At 41.4% G+C, this 22,929-nt stretch overlaps 1 protein-coding gene across 1 annotated transcript in view; it reads right to left on the bottom strand.

Annotated features, from left to right (window-relative positions):
* Window positions 1-22,929, bottom strand: part of NEK11 (NIMA related kinase 11) — a 152,687-nt gene that overhangs the window by 118,125 nt on the left and 11,633 nt on the right. The window contains exon 3 of the mRNA XM_023749322.1: window positions 2,303-2,468. Within this exon, the coding sequence (XP_023605090.1) occupies window positions 2,303-2,468 (166 nt within the window). The remainder of the gene's footprint in view (window positions 1-2,302; window positions 2,469-22,929) is intronic.

Genomic DNA, 22,929 nt, shown 5'->3' with positions numbered 1-22,929 from the left:
CAGAAATGAGATAGGAAACAGCTGGAAGCAAGTGGTAAAGAATTTTTCAGAAAAAAAACCAAAACAATAAATTCCTGAGTGCTAATTTCTCTGTGGCTCACAGCGTGGGTCACAATGTAGCATAAAAATGAATCAGAAAAAGATGAATCCCATACATTGAGAAGTGAGGTGGTTTATACTATGTATAAAGTGCTGAGTGCCACAAGAGAGAAAATGCTATGAGAGGGGGAATGAATGGGGAATGATTTCCAGCCAGGAGATTGTGGGAATCTTTGTAGAGGAGGTGGCATTTCAGCTGGGCCTGGGAGGATGGGGAGGATTTGAATGTGTGGGGCTAGGAAGGGCATTCTAAAGGAAATGGCCCAAGCACAGACGAAGGGGTTGACGTTCTGGAAGATGGACAGGGAACAACAAGTAGATCCATTTCCCCTAGGTGGGGAGAACAGAGACACCAATATTTGAAACATTCTGCCACTTTAGTAGTTTTGGAACTATTCCCGCTCAAAGATTTAGTTAGATCTTAAGAAGTTGTGAGAGTTCCGTTGTTTGCTTTTCATACTCATAACCTGATGTGTCCAAAGGGTTGTGTGGTGGATGTAGTAGTCTCATGAATGCATTTATATAGGTGTTAAATTAAATTAAAGCCTGGCTGGTGTGGTTTAGTGGTGGAGTGTTGACCATGAACCAGGTGGTCACGGTTCGATACCCAGTCAGGGCACATGCCCGGGTTGCAGGCTTGATCCCCAGTAAGGGGTGTGCAGGAGGCAGCTGATCCATGATACTCTCTCATCATTGATGTTCCTAATTCTCCCTCTCCACTCCTCTCTCTGAAATCAATAAAAATACATTATAATAAAATAAATAAATTACAGAAGAGGAAACTTGGGAGATAAAAAAGACCAAGTATTTCAATGGTGATACAGCATTTTCCTGAAGTGCAAGTTTGGCCATCTGCCCTTTTCAGTATTACTATTTTAGCTCAATAAAAAGAGGATAGTGCCAGGCTGTGCTAATTAAGAGCAAATTCGGGTCTGAAGATGAGAAATACCCACACGTCACTCCTCAGGAGCGAAGGAAATGACAGCCTGACAGCTCAGGGCTGAAACCCTGGAAGCCCCAGAAGCCCCACAGCTGTTCCCAGCCCTGCCAGCTGCTGTCACTATGGCAACGCCCCTCCCCAGAGAGCAATTCAGCCCCTGGAAACCACCAGCATTTAAAAATTAACGCAGACGAACCTGGGTTAGATTCTGCACAAGAAAATAATTCTTATAGAAACATTCTTAGATGTCTAAGGACATACTTGGGGCACATGGGGTTAAATTTAAATATGAATTGTGGATTAGATGGGCGCTTCTCAAACTTCAGTGTGCTTCAGACTCACCTGTGGGCTTGTCAAAACAGATTGCCAGACCCCACCCCCAGAATTTCTGATTCCGCATGGCTGGGGGGGGGGGAGGGGGGAGGCTGAGACTGTGTATTTCTAACCAGGTCCCAAGTGATGCTGATATGGTCTGGGATCACACTTTTGAGTGAGAACCACTGATTTTGATCATTGTACTGTAGTTATGTAAGAAAGTGTCTTTGTTCTTATGAAATACTCATAGTAGTATTTAGAACAAAGGAACATCATGTCTGAACTTACTCTCAAAAGGTTCATGAGAAACAGATAGATGCACAAAATGAATAAAGAGAATGATAAACCGAATGTGGAAAAAAGATAATAATTGGGAAATCTGAACGAAGGGTATATGGGAGTTCCTTATGTTATTCTTAGAACTTTTCTGGTAGATAAAATTTAAAAATTAATGCAGGGAAATAAAGTTATAGCTTTATTATCTGGATCTGTCCAAGTCAGTAGTAGCCACAAGCTACTACTTGGTGTTTAAATTTAAATTAATTAAAATTCAATAAAATGTAACATTGAGCTCCTCAATCACACTAGCCATACTTCATCAAGTGCTAAAGAGTCATGTGTGACTAGTGACTACTGTACTAAACAGCACAAATACAGGGCATTTCCATCATCGCAGAAAGTGCCTTTGGACAGTACGGATGACAGTGAGATGTGCAGGGCCAGGACAGTTCAGTGCGCCAAGGCAGGGGCAGAGGTAGCAGCAATCGTTGCAAGCAGTAGGAGTCAGTTGTTTCTCACCTAAGATAGTTTATTCATTGAATGGGGCTAAAGGAAGAAAGTGATTAAATTATAAGCAGGTGGGTCACAGTGGCTTTGCATGGATTAGTGACATCTTTTTCTATGAAACAGATCTTTATTACGATGTCGAGAAGAGAAGGACACTCTCACCTCACAGTACTCCGTGATGATGCAGAAATTATCTTGCTCCACAAAGCTGGCGTGGAACTTGACAATGGCTGGGTGGTCCAGCTTGGAAAGGAGCTGCGCCTCCAAATTGGCCTGCACAGTGTCATTTGGATTGAGCCCTCCCACGGAGATTTCCTTCAATACCTTTCTGCAGCCAAAAAAAATTTTTTTAAAATATAGTTAGAGCTAAAAAAAAAACCAAAACCAAAACCAAAACACACACACATTTAGTAGATCTAAACAAGTGGTGCAGGGCCATCTAATCAATGCACAGGCTGTGACTACTCATAAATCTGGTATTGCCTATTAGGACACTGTGTCTCGAGGCAGAGCCTGGGCCTGCCTCTCTGTCCTAGCCAAGGACATGGCTTCCCCAAGGCCTCTGACCTCCACACCTGTGGCTCTACAGTTTTGCTAAAACACGGCAGAGATGGAGCTAATCTTGAGCGACATCACTGAGATGGCCCTTCCTCTGTCTCTCTAGATATCTCCATTTCTTTTTGATTCTTGCATGGTGTCTCTGTTTGTCTTTTTCTATCTCTCTGTGTGCTTTTTCTCTCTCATCTGTTTTCATCTGTTCTGTCTGCTTTTCAATTTCTTTATCCCTAACTTGGTGTCCCCCTATCTCTGTTTCTGTGTCCCTTTGTCTCTGTCTCTATATATACATATGAGTATGTGAATATCATGTAATATATACAATGTAATATAATACAATATAAATATATCTGTGACTCTGTCTCTTATTCTTGCTTTGCTTATCTCTTTCTCTCTCTGTCTGTGTCTCTCTCTGCCTGTGTGTGTGTGTGTGTGTGTGTGTGTGTGTGTATAATACACATAAGGCACACATACACACACACATGCTTCTCTCTCTGTCTCTAAGCTCTAAAATTTCCCAAATCTATTAGTAGGACAATATCTGTTTATTTTTTAAACCATCCTCTGCATAGCATACTTTACTGCTACCCATACTTAGAAGAGAAAAAAAATCTAAAGACATTGACAGAGGTATTTAGGATCTTGAGCATATATAAGTGGAACAAACACTCATTAAATCTCAAAATTATTAATTTAAAAATTGTGATAACTCAGTGAAGAGTAGACCAACACATTATCTCTTCCCATCTAAGAAAAAAGAAGTCTGATGAACAAACCAATTATAGTACCAGAGTGTAAATAAACTAGACTGCTGGGTAGAAGCACTTTAGAATGCCAATTACGTGTGCAGACATACTCCACTGATTATAAGTGAGCTGTCGCTGTTCATTAAGGCAAATTCAGTAGGACCTGTACTAGAAATCATTCTTCAAGAAGTGTTCCTTAAGAGTTATCACCTATGCATATTAATGAAAATGTATTTATATAGACACTCTCTTGATTAAAGGCCCTTTAACCAATTCATAGATTAACCAGCGTCCTCCAGTCCTTCCTAACAAATGCTGAGGGTTGCCTTTGCCAACGGGATGCTGGAGCTAGGAGGTGCTCTGTGGCACGCCCATTCCTGTCCTTTGTTGAGACCTGTGTGCTTACCAAAGTCACTGTGTTTACCTCAAGCTTGTTTATGCCAGTTGTGCTCATTATTGTAAACTTGTGACTAAAATATGACAAACTGATGAAGGATGAGTGTGCAAGTTATCTTTGCTAGAAAAACTAAGTCAAATGCTTACCAAAAAACCCTGACAAGTTGGAAAAAAATGTGGTTAAATAATTGACACCATTCTAAAACATTGGTTAAAAAATGTAAAAATCTGCCGAAACCGGTTTGGCTCAGTGGATAGAGCGTCGGCCTGCGGACTGAAGGGTCCCAGGTTCGATTCCGGTCAAGGGCATGTACCTGGTTGCGGGCACATCCCCAGTAGGAGATGTGCAGGAGGCAGCTGATCGATGTTTCTCTCTCATCGATGTTTCTAACTCTCTATCTCTCTCCCTTCCTCTCTGTAAAAAATCAATAAAATATATTTTTTTTAAAAAATAAAATAAAAAATGTAAAAATCTAATATTCTTTTTAATGTTCTTCATCATCTTCCCATTCTGAATTCATCCCACCCCCAAAAGACAACCACAGCAGGCACTGTCTCCACAATGAGTGGTCCAACTACACTAGAAAGGACGGCTCTTCACAGGCTCTACCTGGGCATTTACACGCGTCTTTAACTAGGGCTGCAATTTAGGAAGTTCGAATATTTGGTCCCCTTTCCCTAATGGTGCTTTCACATGATTCTGTTAGTTACAGAACATGCTATTAGCCTCTACTTGATAATGAAGTAGATCCTAGAGCAGTGGTTGGCAAACTGCGGCTCGCGAGCCACATGCGGCTCTTTGGCCCCTTGAGTGTGGCTCTTCCACAAAATACCACGTGCAGGTGCGCATGTACGATTGAAACTTCGTGGCCCATGCGCAGAAGTCGGTATTTTGTGGAAGAGCCACACTCAAGGGGCCAAAAAGCCGCATGTGGCTCGCAAGCCGCAGTTTACCGACCACTGTCCTAGAGGAATGGTTGCTTGATAACATATTTTATGGAAAAACTGTTCTATCAAGAATTTGGCTAAAAAGGACTTCATGTTGCCTGGCCGGCATGGATCAGTGATTGAGTGTCAACCTGTGAACCAGGAGGTCACAGTTCAATTCCCGGTCAGGGCACATGCCCAGGTTGCGGGCTTTATTCCCAGTGTGGGGTGTGCAGGGGGCAGCTGATCTATGATTCTCTCTCTCCCTCTCCCTTCCTCCCTGAAATCAATAAAAAAATATTTTTAAAAAAATGGCCTCCTGTTATTGAGAACGGCATCTCAGTATACATAGTATAGTTAATATACTATAAGGAGCTTGAAATGGCATACACAGCTCTGTTTTTTGTAACTTCTGAAGACTATGAAGCAGCAGGCAGAGCTCAATGACATCTTCATGGTGCTTTTCCAGTAATTCACGGTGCCCCAGCTAACATGCAGTTGTAAAAGTCACAGTGGTTAAGCATGACAATATAAAGCCTTACACAAACTTGTAATATTCTCTTGCTGTGAAGAAACAAAGGCTATAAAAAGCTTCAAGATACTTATTTTTCCTTGCAAACATCAAGTGTTGTGCAACAGAGCATGAGGTTTTACATATAGTTACCTGAGTCTTGCCTGGCAGCCTGATGATAAAGCATAGAATCTCATTTGCCCACAGCTTAGCAGATGAAGGTAGGACCATTAAGACAGGTGATTTCTAATACAATCATCTCCGGCTGACACGGAGACACTCTACCTTCCTTCCTCACCGAAAATCCTGTCACTGAGCTGACAGAGGGAGCTCCCATTGCGTATCACTTACTATGAGATGCAATCAGACAAAGAAAGCACGGAAACTTACCAAGTCAAGGACAGCTTGTCACCTGCTCAGGGACTCTCCGCCTGTCACCCACTCCTAAATGACATGACAGGTATTTATTTTATCAGACTCTTCAACTGTTTGGGAGCAACTTTATGACAGCAGCAAAAACGGCCATCCCGCCAGGCGCCTCATTTTGCAGACTTTCTGTTCTCTCTCCCAAGTGTCATGATTCTTTATTTCTAGAATCCGTAGTGAACTGACAACCCAGGAGAGTGACTTCGAAAATGTGGGTCAACCATAGCTAATTTATTCCCTGAGGATTGGCCCACCTTTTGTACAAATAGAACCGATGATATTTTTGAGAGGTTCACCAAAGTTTGTTTTTCCCCCAAATCTCCTCAGATCCTTTCACATTTTCCCCACTGAAGCAACAGCAGATGGAAAAAGATGACATCATCAACTGTAGAGAACATGAGTCAAATCCCCAGTTTATGATTTTCCAATAGAGAGACCAAGGCCAAAGAGAAAAGACATGGCGGACATCTGTTGAGTGGGTGAGTATCCTCCCAGTCCCCAGGTGAGAAGGAGACCCTCTGGACCAGATGAAGGGAGGCAAGAAAGTTAGGGACTGCTGAACCCTTGAAAAGAGTCCCTGACCTCTAGGAAGGTCCAGAGAGTAGGATAGGAATAGAACTCCAAGATGGGGAAGGGAGCCTAAGGGCAGAAGAACTATGCTCTTTCCAAAGCAGCCAAAGAAAATAGCAGGACCCTCACATTTTCTGGGGTTCAGAAGGGGGCAGGTGTGAAAAAAGTATTCAAGGGGAGAATAAGCCGGTGGGCCTCAAAGAGCTTTAGAATCTCCAGTGAGGACTGCAGAAAGTGGCAGAAAGATGTTCCACGCAGCCACAACCATCTCAGTGAGAGCCAGTCAGCTGGTGAGACCAGAAGACTCCCCAGTTAGTCTACAGATAACTAGCTACAGTCCCTTCCCTTGTGATTTCACCATCAACAATCAAGCATTGCAAGTATATAGTAAGTACCTACTATGTGTCTATGGAGTAGCGGGCTCTGGGGATTCCTGGTCCCTGCTCTTGTGTCTCCTGGGGAAGGCAGATATTAAACAGATAAGTATGCACAAGTGTGTGTGTTTGTATTTTTAAAAACTTCAGATCAAGACAAATGCTATAAAGTTAGGGTAAATGATGACAGAGGCCCTCCTGATTTAAGATGCTATGACTCTCTAAGTGATCGCAGCTACTGTACCCACTGAGGGCAATGCCACAGGACATAGATTTTAATCTCAGCTTAAATAAGAGAGTAATTTTTTGCTTATTTGACTTTGTTTGGATTCAGCATTCATCTGTTTGACAGAAAGATAATTAAATCTGCTCAGGACTTTTAAGATAGAGTTTTCATCCATCTAGCAAGGCAGCAATTATTTTAATGAATTCTTTCTCCAATGTTAAACTCTCATTTCTTTCTAATTTATAACAAAATATAGTTTCTGTGTGTAAATTTTTGAAAATAAAACATATGGAAACTATTACCAACAATCTATCATAGAGATAATCAACATTAACATTTCTCTGCATTTCCATCTCTTTCTACACATTTTTTTAACAGTAGAGGCCAAACAGTTTACACAATTTGCCTGCTGCTATATTCACGAGACGTTATCACAGCTGACACCTGTCATTTGTGACTGCCAGTATCTTTAGACAACATCCCTACAATTGTAGTAGATCCCTGGATTGTGGGTCCTGTCTTTTCCAGATAGATAAAAACAAATGGACAACAAACAAAACCTAACTCTCCCACCTCCCTTGCATTGGGGTGCCAGTATCTACCCTGGGTTCCACCAGTCAGCTACACCCATCCAAGACTTTGCCTGGGTGTGAGCTGTGTGAAGAAACAGGGGAGACACGGGGCCTCCCACTCACTAACACAGGTGTCATAAGAAACAGTATGCCCTGGGGCAGGGGTAGCAGGTCACTGCAGTGGTGTGGTTCTGGCTGATGGTCCTGGAAACTGAGCTGTCAGCCTGCTCCCCTGCCTTCCCACTGTCACTGTGCGTTATCTGTATTCTGCCTGACCATGCAGAGGGTGGCTGCTCTTACCTGCACCTGGGAGCGCTGACCAAGGCAGTTATGCATGACATAAGTACATTCATGTGTTAACATGAGTCACTGTTAACACTTTGGGGTAATGAAAATTGAACCCCCAATTAACTTCATTAGGTTAACTTTTATTTATTTATTTGAGTCTTAAAATTTAAGCTCTTCTAAGGGATTTTAGGCCACAGTATTTCTCATTTACAGGTAGGAATATCATGAGAGTGGAAGCATCCTTTTGAAAGTTATTTCATCCCCTTTAATATGACATATAACTTTAAAATGTAAAGGGCCTGCCGAAACCGGTTTGGCTCAGTCACTGTTAACACTTTGGGGTAACTAAAATTGAACCCCCAATTAACCTCATTAGGTTAACTTCTTGGTTGCGGGCACATCCCCAGTAGGAGATGTGCAGGAGGCAGCTGATCGATGTTTCTCTCTCATCGATGGAATACCATGAGAGCGGAAGCATCCTTTTGAAAGTTATTTCATCCCCTTTAATATGACATATAACTTTAAAATGTAAAGGGCCTGAAAAAATATAATATCAGAGTGATATGTATTAAAAAAGTGGCACATTGATTTTTTTTTAAAAAAAGGAAAAGCAAATTATCAACAAGACGAAAATAAAAAGTGTTGGGAGAGAATGTGGGAAAAAAGAACCCCTATACACTATGGATGGGAATGTAAATTGATAGCAACTATGGAAAACAATATAGAGTTTCCTCAAAAAATTTTAAAAATGGAGCTACCATATGACCCAGCAATCCCTCTTCAGGTTATCTACTCTAAAAAAATAGAAAACATTTATTCATAAAGATATATGTACCCCTATGTTCATTGCAGCATTATTCATAGCCAAGACATGGAAACAACACAAGTGTTCTTTGATAGATGTTGGATAAAGAAGGTGTGGTACATGTAGACAATGGAATACTACTCAGTCATAAGAAAAGATGAAATACTGCCATTTGCAACAATGGATGGATCTTGAGTATCATGCTAAGAGAAATAAGTCAGATGGAAAAGGACAGGAAACATATGATTTCACTCATATGTGGGATATAAAACATAAGGCAACAAATAAACAAAAACAAAAAACTCATGTTGACATAGACAACAGTATGGTGGTTATCAGAGGGTGTGTGTCTGGGGGGACAATGAAGAAGGAAAAGGGGTTAAAAATGGTGATAGAAGGAGATTAAACAGGGCTATAAGCACACAATGCAACATACAGATGATATAATAGTGTACACAGATGTATAATATCGGAATATAGGGGGCCCTAGTGGCCAGAGAGAGGCCTCAGGCGCAATTAATTGCAGGTGATGGCAGTAGGAGGCTGGGCCCTTGGATAGGAAACATTAATAGCCCAGGGGACACAGGTAGGGCACCCCACCATCTTCCACAGGGATAAAGATAAAGAACATTTCCTCCATGTTAAATTCTGGTCTATTCTATCAATACTCCTGAAGATGGCTAGGATATTCCTGAAGTTGGCTAGACAAAATAAAGTGTCTTGAATACTGAATAATAAAGCTGCAAATTAATTATAACCTATAGATAAATTCCATTTCCTAAGCTTTTCAAAACTGATTTAGTTCTCAAACCTATTAGCAGCATATGAGTATTCCATACAGATAATAAGCAAAGGCTAAATAAGTAATAATAAAGATAATACACAAAGAACAAATAAGAGTATAAGTATTTCAGACATTTCTGTTTGGCAAATATGCTATTCTCGGCTCCTGACTAGGTTATATTTTCAGTTGTGGTGTCAAATTCCATGCAGTGTTTCACTGCTGGCACCATAACAAATTACACAAGTTGCCGTTTCCTCTTTTAAGTAACAGAAGAGAGGAAACAGCAAGCGCAGCAGTAGGAGGTTTGAAGGCGAACACTGCCTACATTTCGAGATTGTCTTGGGTGCTATAACTCTGCAGGTGTGATTTCATGTATGTAAGGGCCAGTTTTTAATAAGTTCAATTGTGCAAAACTCATTTGACTCAAAATTGTTAAGTAACTGAGTAGTAATAAGCCTTAAAAACAAAAACAAAAACTGGTAACATATGACTTATGGCAACAAATCATTCATTCATTCTCTCATACTTTGAAAGGTACTGAGCTGAGAGCAAACAAAGACCCTGTTCACATCAGCAAGGAAATTAAGGAGCATGACCGTGTCAGTGAGGATATGAAAGAATAATTCACCCTAGATAATCGGGTTAGCTTTTGTTATGACTATTATATGCTCCACATTTACAATGAGTGTTAGGTTAATATTCAGAATGCAGTGCTCTAATTCAGAATTCCTGTCAGGTTTTCATTTTGAACATTACAGAACAACACCAGGACTGTGGCTTTCAATGGGAAAGCCAGGTGTGATGCAAAGCCCACCATGAAATCAAGATACAGAGACAAATTGAGTTTAAAGAAGCAACAAAAACTAATTAGAGCTCTATTTCCTTCACTACGTAAAACTGACCCAGGATAAGCCCAGCTTAAAGTAAAATTAAATTGTGATCCAGGCAAGAAGACGGTTGGTGTTCCAAAAATAAAATGAAAAAATAATCTAGGGTGTCAGAGAAATAAAGTCCCCTAATCAGACTGGTAGCAGGTAGATGCTGGTTGGCCTCAGTTAACATTAAGACAGACAAAACAGCAAAAAGTTTGTATTTCTAAATTTCAGTCTCTAATTCATCATCATGGTAATTGTAATGTATGGACTTGTGCTAAATCTCTCTCTTTGATTTAACTATAGCATAAAGCAGGTTGTCATTTTATTTAATTTTTGAGATTGAAAGGAGGGAAAACAAAGCTCTATATATTAGCATACTTCCATTAGATGGTTTAAGCAACTGATTCTGGGTCTTATATTTCTGCTTAGTGCTTATACCAAAAAAAAAAAAAAGCATCAGAAAGCCAAGGCTTAAGCTACCGAAAGAGCTCAAATTAGAATCTACTGCTAAGAAGGATCTAGTTTTCCTGAATGAGAGCTTTGGATTCAGGCACTGACTTGTAACCTACAAAAACGTTACTGTCGACTGAGAAGAGGAAGAGACCGGGACGGGTGTCTAGCCTGTCTCTCATTACACAGGCTGCATTTTCCAGAGTCAGGAGGGCAATGGGGAACCTGGCTAACTAAGTGTGTGCTGCATCTCAGAGGAGGCCGTGCAGAGTTCATCCTACCTGCCCAAGGAGTCCCCAGGATCTCGCACGGGAGACCCCCTCACCAGTCGGTTTTAAAGCGCCATTAGGAAAATGGCCCTTCCAGTTTGGGCCCATGTGTTAGAAACTGTGGTTTGTGTTGGTTTCCTCTTGCTCTGTTCCCAGTAGGGATAAGGTGCAGCTGCCACTGACCCTTCAAATGTGTCTTGTTACACAATTTATTACTCCTGTGTATTTATACTCTGCCTCATTCCACAGAGGACCTGACATAACATATAATAAAATTAAAAAATGAGGCCGGCAGGAATCGGTAGAAACAGGAAGCAGGGAAAAGCAGAACGCTCATATGCGGCCAAAAATGGCTGCTACAGTTGAGCTCAGATTTAATTCCAAACTTCGGGGAATGTATTATTACCACTGCTGCTGCTGCTATTGATTATCATGCCATAGATGTAATTCTTGCCTCTCATAAGAGGGTATTTCAGCCTGTGGATCCTTCAGGACATAAATTGCCTTTCGTTTTAATCACACGGCAGTAGTGGTTTCTTCAAACAGGACATCAGTGGTTATTTTAAATAGAACTCGTTCAGAAATAGGATTCTAATGTACATATGGAATAAGACGCCTTGCTGTCTAATTTAGGCAAAGCTTCTTAACTCTTGCCTTACTCCAGTTTCTAATTCAGAGCACCTGAGCTGTGCCAGACACTCTGCTTGTCTGAGACACAGCCTCTGCCTTCTGGGGTTTGCAATTCAGTGGGAGGGCAGAGACAAATAGTTACAAACTATAAGAAAGCAGCGTGCACCTTAAAAGAGTGAAAGAATATCCTAAAGAGAGAACCAAAGGCCAATCACATGAAAACGTCCAACCACTAAAATAATAATATCGGTGTTAATTATGACGATAGCAGATGCCATATAAGAAACAGTTATTTGGCACCCGGCACTGTGCTAAGACACCTTGAAATGAGGAAGGTGAGAGAAGACTCTTGGAATGAAGAAACTGTGCCTTTAAGGGAGGCTCAGACCCTCACTTAAAGGCACAGAGTCAATAGAGTAGGCAACCATCCAGTAATAATAAAACTAAGACCCCACTTCTGAATCCTGGGAACCTCACCACTATGGGATCCTGCCTCCTGCGTTCACAAAGTCAGACCTAGGTGAGCTGCACAGTGAGACACAGTCTGTACACCAAGACTGATGATATGAATAATCAGGAAAAAAAGGTACCCTCCTGCCAACACCCCCCCGGCCCGAAAGCACATGTTTCAATTTCCATGAAAAGCATCTTTCAGAAATTGTAGAGCAATTGTGACATGAATCTCTGGCCAAGTTGAAGGACTGTAATTAAGCAGGTGGCTGTGTGCTTTTAGAGCACGAAGCAGAGGCCAGCAGGGGCTCGCCTGGGCTATGGAGAATAAGCCTCACTAAATTAACCTCATTTCTTTCTGTGAGAAGGTTATTTGATTGGTAGATCAGAGAGAATTAGTCATATCTCATGATTTCAGCCCATCTGATAAATTCATGTTAACAGATGTGGACAAGAGGAGTCTTGTGATAGCCTTTTCATATGGGAGATGCGACCTTCATGTGAATTGGATTCATGGCGGGTTGAACAAGTGGGCCAACAGGCTAGCGTCTTGGGTCTCAGGCCACTTTGCAGGTGCTCCCTCTTGTCATGCCCCAGGAATCCATCCCTAATAATATCTTCGCCAATAGTTTATTAATGACTTGGGTGAAGACCCAGAAAGACATATTTACCAAGTTTGTAGAAGACACCAAGGCAGGCAACATAATCAACAGACATAGTCAAAGTGATTGGAGAAGCTGAAATGTGAGCTGGAAACCATCCAGGCGGAATTCTGCAAGGATAAACCTGGAGTTCTACAGTTATGGCTGGGAAAATAAAATCTCAAGTCTAAAATGAGTGAAACCCACTTAAGAGTAGAATGGCTGATCTATAAGAACTCTGAAGGTGTGTGGGATAAAACTAGTTGCCCCCACCCCCCAAATTCAATATGAGACCACAATATGATGTGACTGTTAAAAGAGCTCCTGAGACTCCAAGCTGACTTTGAAAGGTCTGAAAGGTTTTAGTATAAATACCCTTGGTTCCATTAGGCCCCTTGTGTTCAGGCCTGGAAGCCTCATTTCAAGGGAAATAATGTCACAGAAGTTACCCAAGGAATGATGATTAAGATTTTCCGGAGTCTTAAAATCAGGTTACCCAAGGAATAGAGAAACAAAAGGGACAGAAATATATTTTGAGCAATAACTTATGAAAATGTGCTAGAAATGTTCCCTGTGGCTTTCATTCAATACTTAAACCCACATAAAGGAGTTGTTATTTTCTCCACTTTACAGATGAGAAGACTGAAACTGATAGTTTAGGTAATTGTGTGAAGTAAATGGAGAAATTGATACATGAATGCACAAGGGTCTCACTTTAAAGCTGAGGCATTTTCCAATTTATTATTAATGTAACCCCTATGCAGTGGTTAAAACATCGATAATATTATCCAAGAGAAGATTAGACAAAGAGGGGACATAATGACTATGTCATACAGCATATGCCAGCCTTCAGTCACTACTTCCCATGCCTTCCTCTCTGCACCCCTTCTCTGCCCATTTACATTCATGTAAACCTTGACTCCTACGCTCTCTTCTACAATGTCTTTTCTATTCTATAAAAATGGGCTACGTGCACCTCCATCTAGATTCTAGCATGTCCTGCAAGGCGTTGAAAGTGCCTATTTACTTCCTGGTGGGCCTGACTACTCTGTCAGCTGTTTGAAGGCAAGAGCCACATCCAATTTGGTTTTTATGTTTTCTTCATAACAGCTTTATTGAAATATAATTCACATGCCATAAAATTCACTCTCTTAACATGTGCAATTCAGTGGTTTTTAGTAGTATACTCCCAGAGGTTTGAAATCATTACCACTATCTAATTGTGGAACATTTCCATCATCCCTTTTAGGGACTGAATTGTGTTCCCTCCCACCCCCAATTCATATGTTGAAGTCCCAACTCCCAATGCCTCAGAATATAGCCAGTAATTTGAAGATAAGGTGATTAAGTTAAAAGGAAGCCAATAGGGTGGGGCCCTAATCCAATATGACTGCTGTCCGTGTAATAAGAAAGAAAGGGACACCCGGGCACATGCAGGATCGCACAGAGGAAAGACCCACGTAATGACACCGTGAGCAGGTGGCCATCTACAAGCCAAGGAGAGAGGCCTCAAAGGAAGCCAACCCTGCCATGGTGCGGGTGAGTTTATATATCGCCATACAATGAAGGAACAGATGGTACCTGGCAGCTCACTATCAGCCCTGGAGCTCTCTAGTCACCACAAAGGACATTATGCAACCTTGCAATCGGAACCAGAGAACCTCCCAGGTTAAAGGCTAAAATGCCTTTGCACCCTCTCCTAGGGAGAGGAGGTAGACTGGTCATGTTGGGGGAAATGATTTACACAGTTCAGACAGATGGAGAAGGTCCAGTTGATAGAATACCGTTAAGTGTGAGGCTTCATTTAAAATTTGTCTGACAGGAGGGATTCAAGAGCTGTACGATCTTTAGCAAGAGAGGGACATTATAAGAATCGTATTCTATAAAATGGTCAGCCTTGAGCTTGAGGAAAGAGTAGAGTAGCCCACCAGTCAGGAAGCTGCTACAGATGTAAAATTACAGTGGAGAACAAGGTAAATTGGAGAGATTCTTAAGGAAAAATTGGCAGGTCTCTCGATAGGTGGTGGACAGAGAAGTCAGTCACACATGACACTGTTTACCAGTTTTCAGAATCAGGAGTGGTAACTACCAGAAAAAAGGGATACTTTCCATTTGATTTCGCTAAATTTCAGACATTGTCTGGATACTGAAATGGAGATTTCTCTTGGACCCTGAAAATATGAGACTGCTTAATGGCTGAAAGATCAAAGCTTGAGGTACAGGCTTTAGGATAATCTGCTCTCAGGTAACGGAAAATTAGGAAAGTAAATGGAGCAAATGTGAAACAACACTTATGCTTAAACATATCATCCTTCATCCAGAGAACATTTACCAGATAAACTTGAACTCAGTGAATCATCAGAAGACTAGATAAACTGCCTCAATGAGAAAAGCAATGAAAGCCAGTGAACAGTGACAAAACAAAGCATATTTTCTCTCATTAAGTGTGGCATTCAAGACCTTTATGTCTAAGTTTTCACGTGAGGTTATAAAGATCTGTTCAAACAAAATGGCTTCGCTCTTGCTAATTATTTTAAAACCTTCAGAACCAAAACAGTTCAACTACTTTGATTGCTACTGAACTATGCCAGAGGTCTGTCATTTTGGGGGAGACTCTAGTTGCCACCCCCTATGCACCTGCCACAATCCCCCTGCTGTGTTCAGGGCTGGCTTCATGGGCATGGACCTGGGCAGTCACACAGGGCCCAGCGATTAGAAGGGCCCTACACGTGGTTTAATGCTCTGCAGTCACTGCTTTGAAATTCAAGGGACCTTGCATTTTCATTTGGTACTAGGATCTCACAAATGAAGTAGCCAGTCCTGCCTGTGTTATTCAAACATAACTATTGCTAAGCTAATCAACTTCATTCTTGGTCACTGGATCAACTTTGCTTTTGATACATGGGATGAAGTGAGGCAGGGCTCAAACCTGTCAATCCCCTATATGAATGCTCTTGACATGGAATGGGTGCGGGACCATGGCTACAGATGAGGAAGTCAAAAGGCCATAGGAGCATTTATAAGAATGGAAACATCTTCATCTCTTGGTGCAAACCAGGTGCTCAGAGCCATGCTACCACCAGTGGGGCCACTTAAAAATTAACTTTCTAGTGTCAGTAGAAAAGGCCAAATGGAAATCAATTGTGTGCACACTTTGATACAAATGCTATTAAACACACCCCCCTCACACGGTGTGGGTGGATCTCACTTTGATTCTGTTCCTAAAGGGACGATCAGGAAGAGCTGGAGCACACTGACAGAGCTTCAGTGAGTGAGGAGCTCTCTGATGGGATTTTTATCACATTTCAAAATCAGGTTTTACTTCTTATGGGTTACACTTCCAAAATTCTAGCTATGTCAGGTAGATTTACCCTAACTCTTCAAGAATGTCTGTAAAAATAACTAAATCTCCTCCTCTTGTATTTGAATCTCCAGCTGAATCTCCAGCTCCAGAAAAAGTACGCTGAAATAAAATTGAAGCAATTCTTAGTAGTTTCAATGAGCTAAATATATTTTCATGGGAATACTTCTCCTTAAAATAATCTGAAAATGCATTTGCAGTGGTAATTAAAGGTTATCCTAAACTAGAGATCAGTAATGCCTTGTAGCTACCTGGAATTTTTATAATGCTATTTTTTATTTGAAGCATCTTCATAGAACTATTATAAAATCAAATAAAATCATGTTATTGAAATATTTTGTTTTTCTCAAAGGAAAAAGTTATATTATTATTGATGGAAAACAATATAAAAAGACAATTTATGGGACTTACAGGATCAAATTTGACCAATTTTATGTTCATAGAAAATTTAGACAAAAGAAAATTAAATACTTCATCCTTAGTCAATTACACCAGTTTATTTTCAAAATTTAATGGTTAACCTTCAATTAAGATACAGGAAATCTTACATTTGTTTTCAGTATCCTAGCATACCTTAGATTTGAACCAATCACCTCTCCTCAATTACCTCAGCTATAACCAGAGATAAATCCTGTCACCCAGACAGACATATCTGTGAAGATCAGGGAGCTAACAGGTTAGACTGTCTAAGGATCTAAAGATGGGGTGACTTCCCTGCCTTGTCTATATTGTAGTATAAGTTATTTAAGGGAACTGTAATGGAAGCTTTAAGACTTCAAGAGATAGAGATGAGTCAATGGGTTTTATTTATTTAAAGTATAATGACAAGCAATATCCAGATATTGTACCAACAGCTTTCAGCCCTCAGCCTGAAAAGGGGACCCTTCAATGCCTAAACAGTCCTGATCCAGAGCTGGTTCTGTTTTCCCTGAAATTGGGGGCCAAAGACAGGAGGGGGTACCTGCCCCTGTGGAGGGCATCTGCTCTGACCCCCTTTGTTGCCTTCTCTCAAGGCAGAAACTGGGGGCCCTTGATGACACAGCTCATATTAGACCCATCTGCTCCCCGAGAGGAACCACTAAGGAAGGCAACTGGAGGCTTTCCGGCTCCACGTAGAGGAATTTCCTGAGGGCCAGGGAACAGCACACGGAGTGAGCCAGTCACTGCTGAAGGACTGAGATATTTCCAGGCACGGAATGAAGCTAAAGCCTGGAAAATAAAACAACCCTTTGAAAATGCCTCACTCCTAAGGTATCCTGGGAGACCCTGTCTGCAAGGGCTGGGGTGAGGGCAGCTACCCCCTTCCGAGAACTCCCATCCCAACATGGGGGCGCCTGTTCATCCCAGTGTGAAATCTCTCCAGCAGAGAAAGGCGCACAATGAGACTGAGCCAAGAGAAGCAGCCAGGGATTTCATAAGCATCCCTACTGACCTCGAGGCAGCGAAATGAAGTTAGAGCCCTCATGGGAAAACCCGGGTGCCATTTCTTCCCACCCACAGTCGCCCTTATTTCCCCGTAAAACAGCTCCAACCCTCCAGATAAAGAACTGAATAACCATACTTAGGCCTCTCTGCTCTATTGCCCAGCCATGGCCTGGCCAGTTCATTCAGACATCAGCCCTGCCGGAGGCTGGGCTTTCTGCTACCTCTGGAAAGAGAGGGGAAGTAAGTTCAGCCTTGGAGTGAGGAAGAGGGAGGGACAGAGAGGAAAAGCTGCCCCACTGCGCCTCTGAAGGTTTCACACAGGAGGGGACACCCCTCAATCTAAGTTACAAAACCCATGTCCTACGAGTGGGTCCAGATGTCCTTCACTGGATGAGCCTCTTTCCCTGCAGCCCCTCCAGGCTTCTCTTCTGCATCAGGGCTTATCACGAACGTGGCCAAAATGGCCTTTCGCTCAGGGCTGCAGATTCAGGAAGGGCTTTAATATGGACTTTTGACAAGAGCTCCAAGCCAGGTGACCTAGCCTCTGTCTCAGGGACACACCGACAGCTCCGACAGGTGCTCTCTACAAGACTTCCCATGTAGTCCCCATTCCCGGGCCACCCCAATACACTAGGAATTAAATTTTATAATAATTCCATAATTACCTTGTTAGGAGAGTCACATAGCATTGTGTTTTTTTGGTGTTAATTTTTTGTTGTTAATTTTCAATATACCCCGTTTTCTTGTTGTCCTGTTTTAGAAAGTCTTTAATAGACTTTAAAAGAAGGGAAGCGGCTCAGATGTGTCTCAACCCCTAAGAGGCCATGATCTCTCTCACCCCATTGGCCCTCATAACAGAGCTATTTGCATCTACATCCTACTTTCAGCCCAAATGCCAGATCCCGGAAGACAATGGCTGTAGCTGCTTCCTCTCTTGGGCAGCCACCAACTACATGCTTGTTGAACAAAAGTGCACTTTGCCATTCTCATGGACAGTGGAGAGTTAAGTTTGGATAAATTATGGCTTTTTCTTTTCAGATAGAGCACATAGACATTTTTGTATACACATAAACCAGGAAATGTGCATCTAATACATAAGAAACACCAAACCGATTTCATGCCAGTTAAAATAGTCTGTGAAGATGAAAAAAAAATAAAATTCAAAATTTATTTCTCAGCTGACTTGTGCTTTACCAAGGAAGAAATTAAAAGCATGGTAATGATCTATTTTTGGCCTTTTATTCATTTAACCAGTAATATGGAAATATTGGTAGACTAATTAAATGAAGATGACATTATGGGCCCTGAATTAATACTGCCAGTGGAAATACAGCCGCAGCTTAATAGTTGATCTACATGTTACATTACCACCATCTGCTGTTCATAACGGTGACTTTTAAATAGTGACTCTTATTCTAATTCCCCTTACTGAATCTTTTGTAAATTTAAATAACACATATGCTTATGACCACTAATTTCAACATGGTGTTCATGGGTGTCCAACAGGGGTAGCATTGCCTAAGTTGGGCTCCTTGGTACACTAGTACTAATAAGAAGGGCCCGAAAAGAAGGGAGACCAGTAGTTAAACAAATTTGAAAAAAGCTCTTGAAGAATTACAATTTATCCCAGTAAATTTAAAGCTCTGAAGAGTCCTTCAGCAAAATAAAATAAAATAAATAGTGGAACGCAATTGTAGAAAACAAGTGTTTTCTAAACTTGTTTAATCATGGAACTTCCCCCCTCCCCTTTTTGTTTTAATCCTCACCTGAGGATATGTTTTTCATTGACTTTAGAGAGAGGGAATGAGAGAGAGAGAAATACTGACGTAAGAGAGAAACATCTATCGGTTTCCTCCAGCACACGGGCATCAAACCTGAGACCCTTTGGTGCACCTGATGATGCTCTAACCAACTGTACCACACGGGCCAGGGCTGGAACTCCTGTTTATACAGAACACCCATTAACATTTTCAAAGGCAGCAGCAGTCGGTGCTCTAGTGCTTAAGGTAAGAGGACACTGAGCCTATTCCAAAAATCACAGCTGTAAATGTTTCATTATATAAAATGCCTGCAAGCAATCTAGACAAATTTACAGCATGGTTTTTGATTATAAATACTTTGTCTCCAGATTTACACATTTTCTTATATCACTTCCAGGAAAACAGGGGGGCAAAGGATCATCGTCGTCACTAACCCTTCAAGTTATTTCAGAAAGTGAAAACTCATCTCATCACTAGGCCTCAATAACTAGTGCTCCCCAAAAATACACCTAATAGCAAAGAGGAGCCAACTCCTACGCCTGGAATGGGACTGCCAAAAGCAGGACATGTCTCTGAAATCTCATGCTTTATTTTTAAAAGTCACACAAGACATAGTGATGTTTGTGAAATGACAGATGTTCAGGGTTATTCACTGCAGCAGCATTTTTAATAACAAAAGATTAAAAACAACCCAAAAGCACATCGACAGGAAAGTGGATAAATTATACTATGGCCATACAATGGAATGTACTATGCAGCTGTAAAACCAAGAATGGAGACAATCTCTCTCTACTAACACAGAAAGATCTCCAAGATACTTTTGCATATGAAGAAAAGCATGAAACAGAAATATGTAATGTGCTAGTTTTTATCAGAAGGGGCAAAAATAAGAATCTATATTCCAGAGTTGCTTATCTATATATATAAAAGCCTAAGCAACCATTACGACCAGTCGACTGAATGACCGGTTGATTGAACGACCGGTCGACCAGTTGCTATGATGTGCACTAACCACCAGGGAGCAGACGCTCAGCGCAGGATCTGCTCCCTGGTGGTCAATGCACTCCCACAGCCAACCTCCTGCAGCCGGCCAACCTCCCGTGGTCCCTCCCCCCGACCAGCCTGCCCAATCGGCCCCTATCGGGACTGGGCAAGATGGCCCCAATTGGTCCGATCGCCGGCCAGACCAAGGGACCCCACCCATGCACGAATTCGTGCACCAGGCCTTTAGTATATACATAAAGCAACTTTGGAAGAATTCATAGGAAACTCTTAAGAGTTGGTCATCTTTTGGGAAGAAGGGGACAAGAATGAGAGGAGACTTAACCAGTACACCTCTTTATATTTTTTAAGTCATATAAATGTGTAACATTAAAATATTAAAAAAATAAAAATTTATGCAGAATTTTCACTCCATTCACGACACATTTACATTTATCTTCAAAAATATTTTAAATTACCCGTCTATTTTCACAATAGTAAAACTAAATCTACATTTAAACTCCTGCTTGGTGGGTCACCTGGGATATCATATGTTGTCCCAAGTATGGGTTTAGGCAATTTAAAACTTGCTTAAACATTTAGCCTTTATTCCCTTTAGAGAACCAACACAAACATATCTGTAACCTCTACTTAAAAAATGCTTGCTCAACAGTTTGGGATTTTTACCTACAGGCTGGGGTTTTTAAAACATGCAAGGTTGCCCTGGCCAGTGTGGGTCAGTTGGTTGGGTGTCATCCTGCACACCGATAGGTTGCCAGTTTGATTCCGGTCAGGGCACATGCCTGGGTTGCAGCTCAATGCCCAGTAGGGGGCGTCCAGGAGGCAGCCGATTATGTTTCTCTCTCTTCCTCTCTCTAAAAAAAATCAATAAAAATATATTTTAAAATAATAATAAAAAGATAACATAGCAAGGTTTACCCCAGGGTCTTAGAACTCTCATGCTCAAAATCTATGCTGACTTACTTTTTGGAAGTGACCACACAGAAAGTACCACCACACTGAAATGGCAACTCAGAATGAGAAGCGTCACAGACTTCTGCCCATTATTCAATACCAGTGTCCAAGGATAAGCCAAACCTTAACAACAAACCAAACCGCTGCTTCACAGCCCAAAACAACTGGAGTTTCAAACTCTCCAATTATTTCTAATACATAGTTTTTAAAATGATGATTATAAAATAAATCAGTCTGGCTTAAGCCAAACCATTTCCTATCACATTTCCTAAGATTAAAAAATAATTAGGCTTCTTTTGGGTGTACTTTCACAGCACTTTTATGATTTTTATATAACATATGTGAAAACCATGACTTTTCTTTCTATGAAAGCTATGGTCTAATAAATTGAAAAAAATACATTTCTTTGATGGAACAAGCAAATGTAATATGACTAATGTCAATAAAATGTACTACAAGTACCTGCATTTTATCCCTGAAAAGATATCCTAACAACAAGTTCTGTATCCTTGTTTACCTCTTAGAGTGATTCAATAAACCAACAGTGCCATAAATGTCTCCCAAGTTCTCTCAAACTGTAATTTTATTTCTAGGCATAACCAAGGCCAGAATTCAAAAGACAAACAGCGTGAGCGGCTGAACCAATGCAGCACGGCCAGCAGGGGGCAGTTCCTCACTGCTTTCATCAACTCTGATTCCGTTGGAGGGCTGTTCCCTCCGGAATCCCTTCAGAGAAACAAACAGGCAGCGGGGACTGCGAGGCCTTAAATCCTTACTGCCTTCTCCTGAGGATCTGGAGGTGCCTAAGTGGCAGAATGATTCCGCCTTCAGGTTCGATTGCAGTTGTAATAATGAGTTATGAATAATTGATCACTGGGCAATGAATTATTCAGGCGGGCACACAGTTTCCAAGGAATCCTGGCGTGAGCCTCGCTAATAGCATAATACGAGCCAGAGGCAGCAGCGGAGGGGACACCCCACAATTACCCCACGCTGCAGAGGCCCGGGTAGTTAGCGCCTCCCAGCGTGGGCTTTTCAGTGAGCGGCCATATTAGTGCCTTTTGAAATTGTATAAAGTATAAGTCCCCACAGGGTACCCTCGTGTCTGTCCAAGTGTGGTTATGAAATACGGAGCCCTGACCTCTTCACCCATCAGACCAGGGCATTTGACATCAGCTGAGGACAACCTTTGCTAGTTGAACTGAAAACTAGTGTTGAACTGATGTGTGGTTCTCTCACATCGATATTTCTTTCTGTCTTTCCCTCTCTCTTCCACTCTCTCTAAAAATTAATGGAAAAATATCCTCGGATGAGGACTTAAAAAGAAAGAGATAGCAAGGCTTACTTAAAATTCAACTTCCCCTATGTGTCAAGTCCCGTCCATATCGAACATCCAAATGCTTCACTACCTAAGTGATGTTAAACGGCCTTGCAAATCACATCACTCATCGATCCTTCTTGTAATTTTCACTTCTAAAACAATTTTAAAAATAATAAAAACTAGCCAAAACCGGTTTGGCTCAGTGGATAGAGCGACGGCCTGCAGACTGAAAGGTCCCAGGTTCGATTCCGGTCAAGGGCATGTACCTGGGTTGCGGGCACATCCCCAGTAGGAGATGTGCAGGTGGCAGCTGATCGATGTCTCTCTCTCATCGATGTTTCTAACTCTCTATTTCTCTCCCTTCCTCTCTGTAAAAAATCAGTAAAATATATTTTAAAAAAAATAAAATAAAATAATAAAAACTACTCCTTAGAGCGCAATCATCATTGTGCTGAAATATCTCTGAAAGGG

This window comes from Myotis lucifugus, unplaced genomic scaffold, assembly GCF_000147115.1.
Source record: "Myotis lucifugus unplaced genomic scaffold, Myoluc2.0 scaffold_8, whole genome shotgun sequence".
Taxonomy (NCBI): domain Eukaryota; kingdom Metazoa; phylum Chordata; class Mammalia; order Chiroptera; family Vespertilionidae; genus Myotis; species Myotis lucifugus.
Note: the sequence above shows the minus strand (reverse complement) of the source record. Positions and strands in the feature narration are given on the sequence as shown.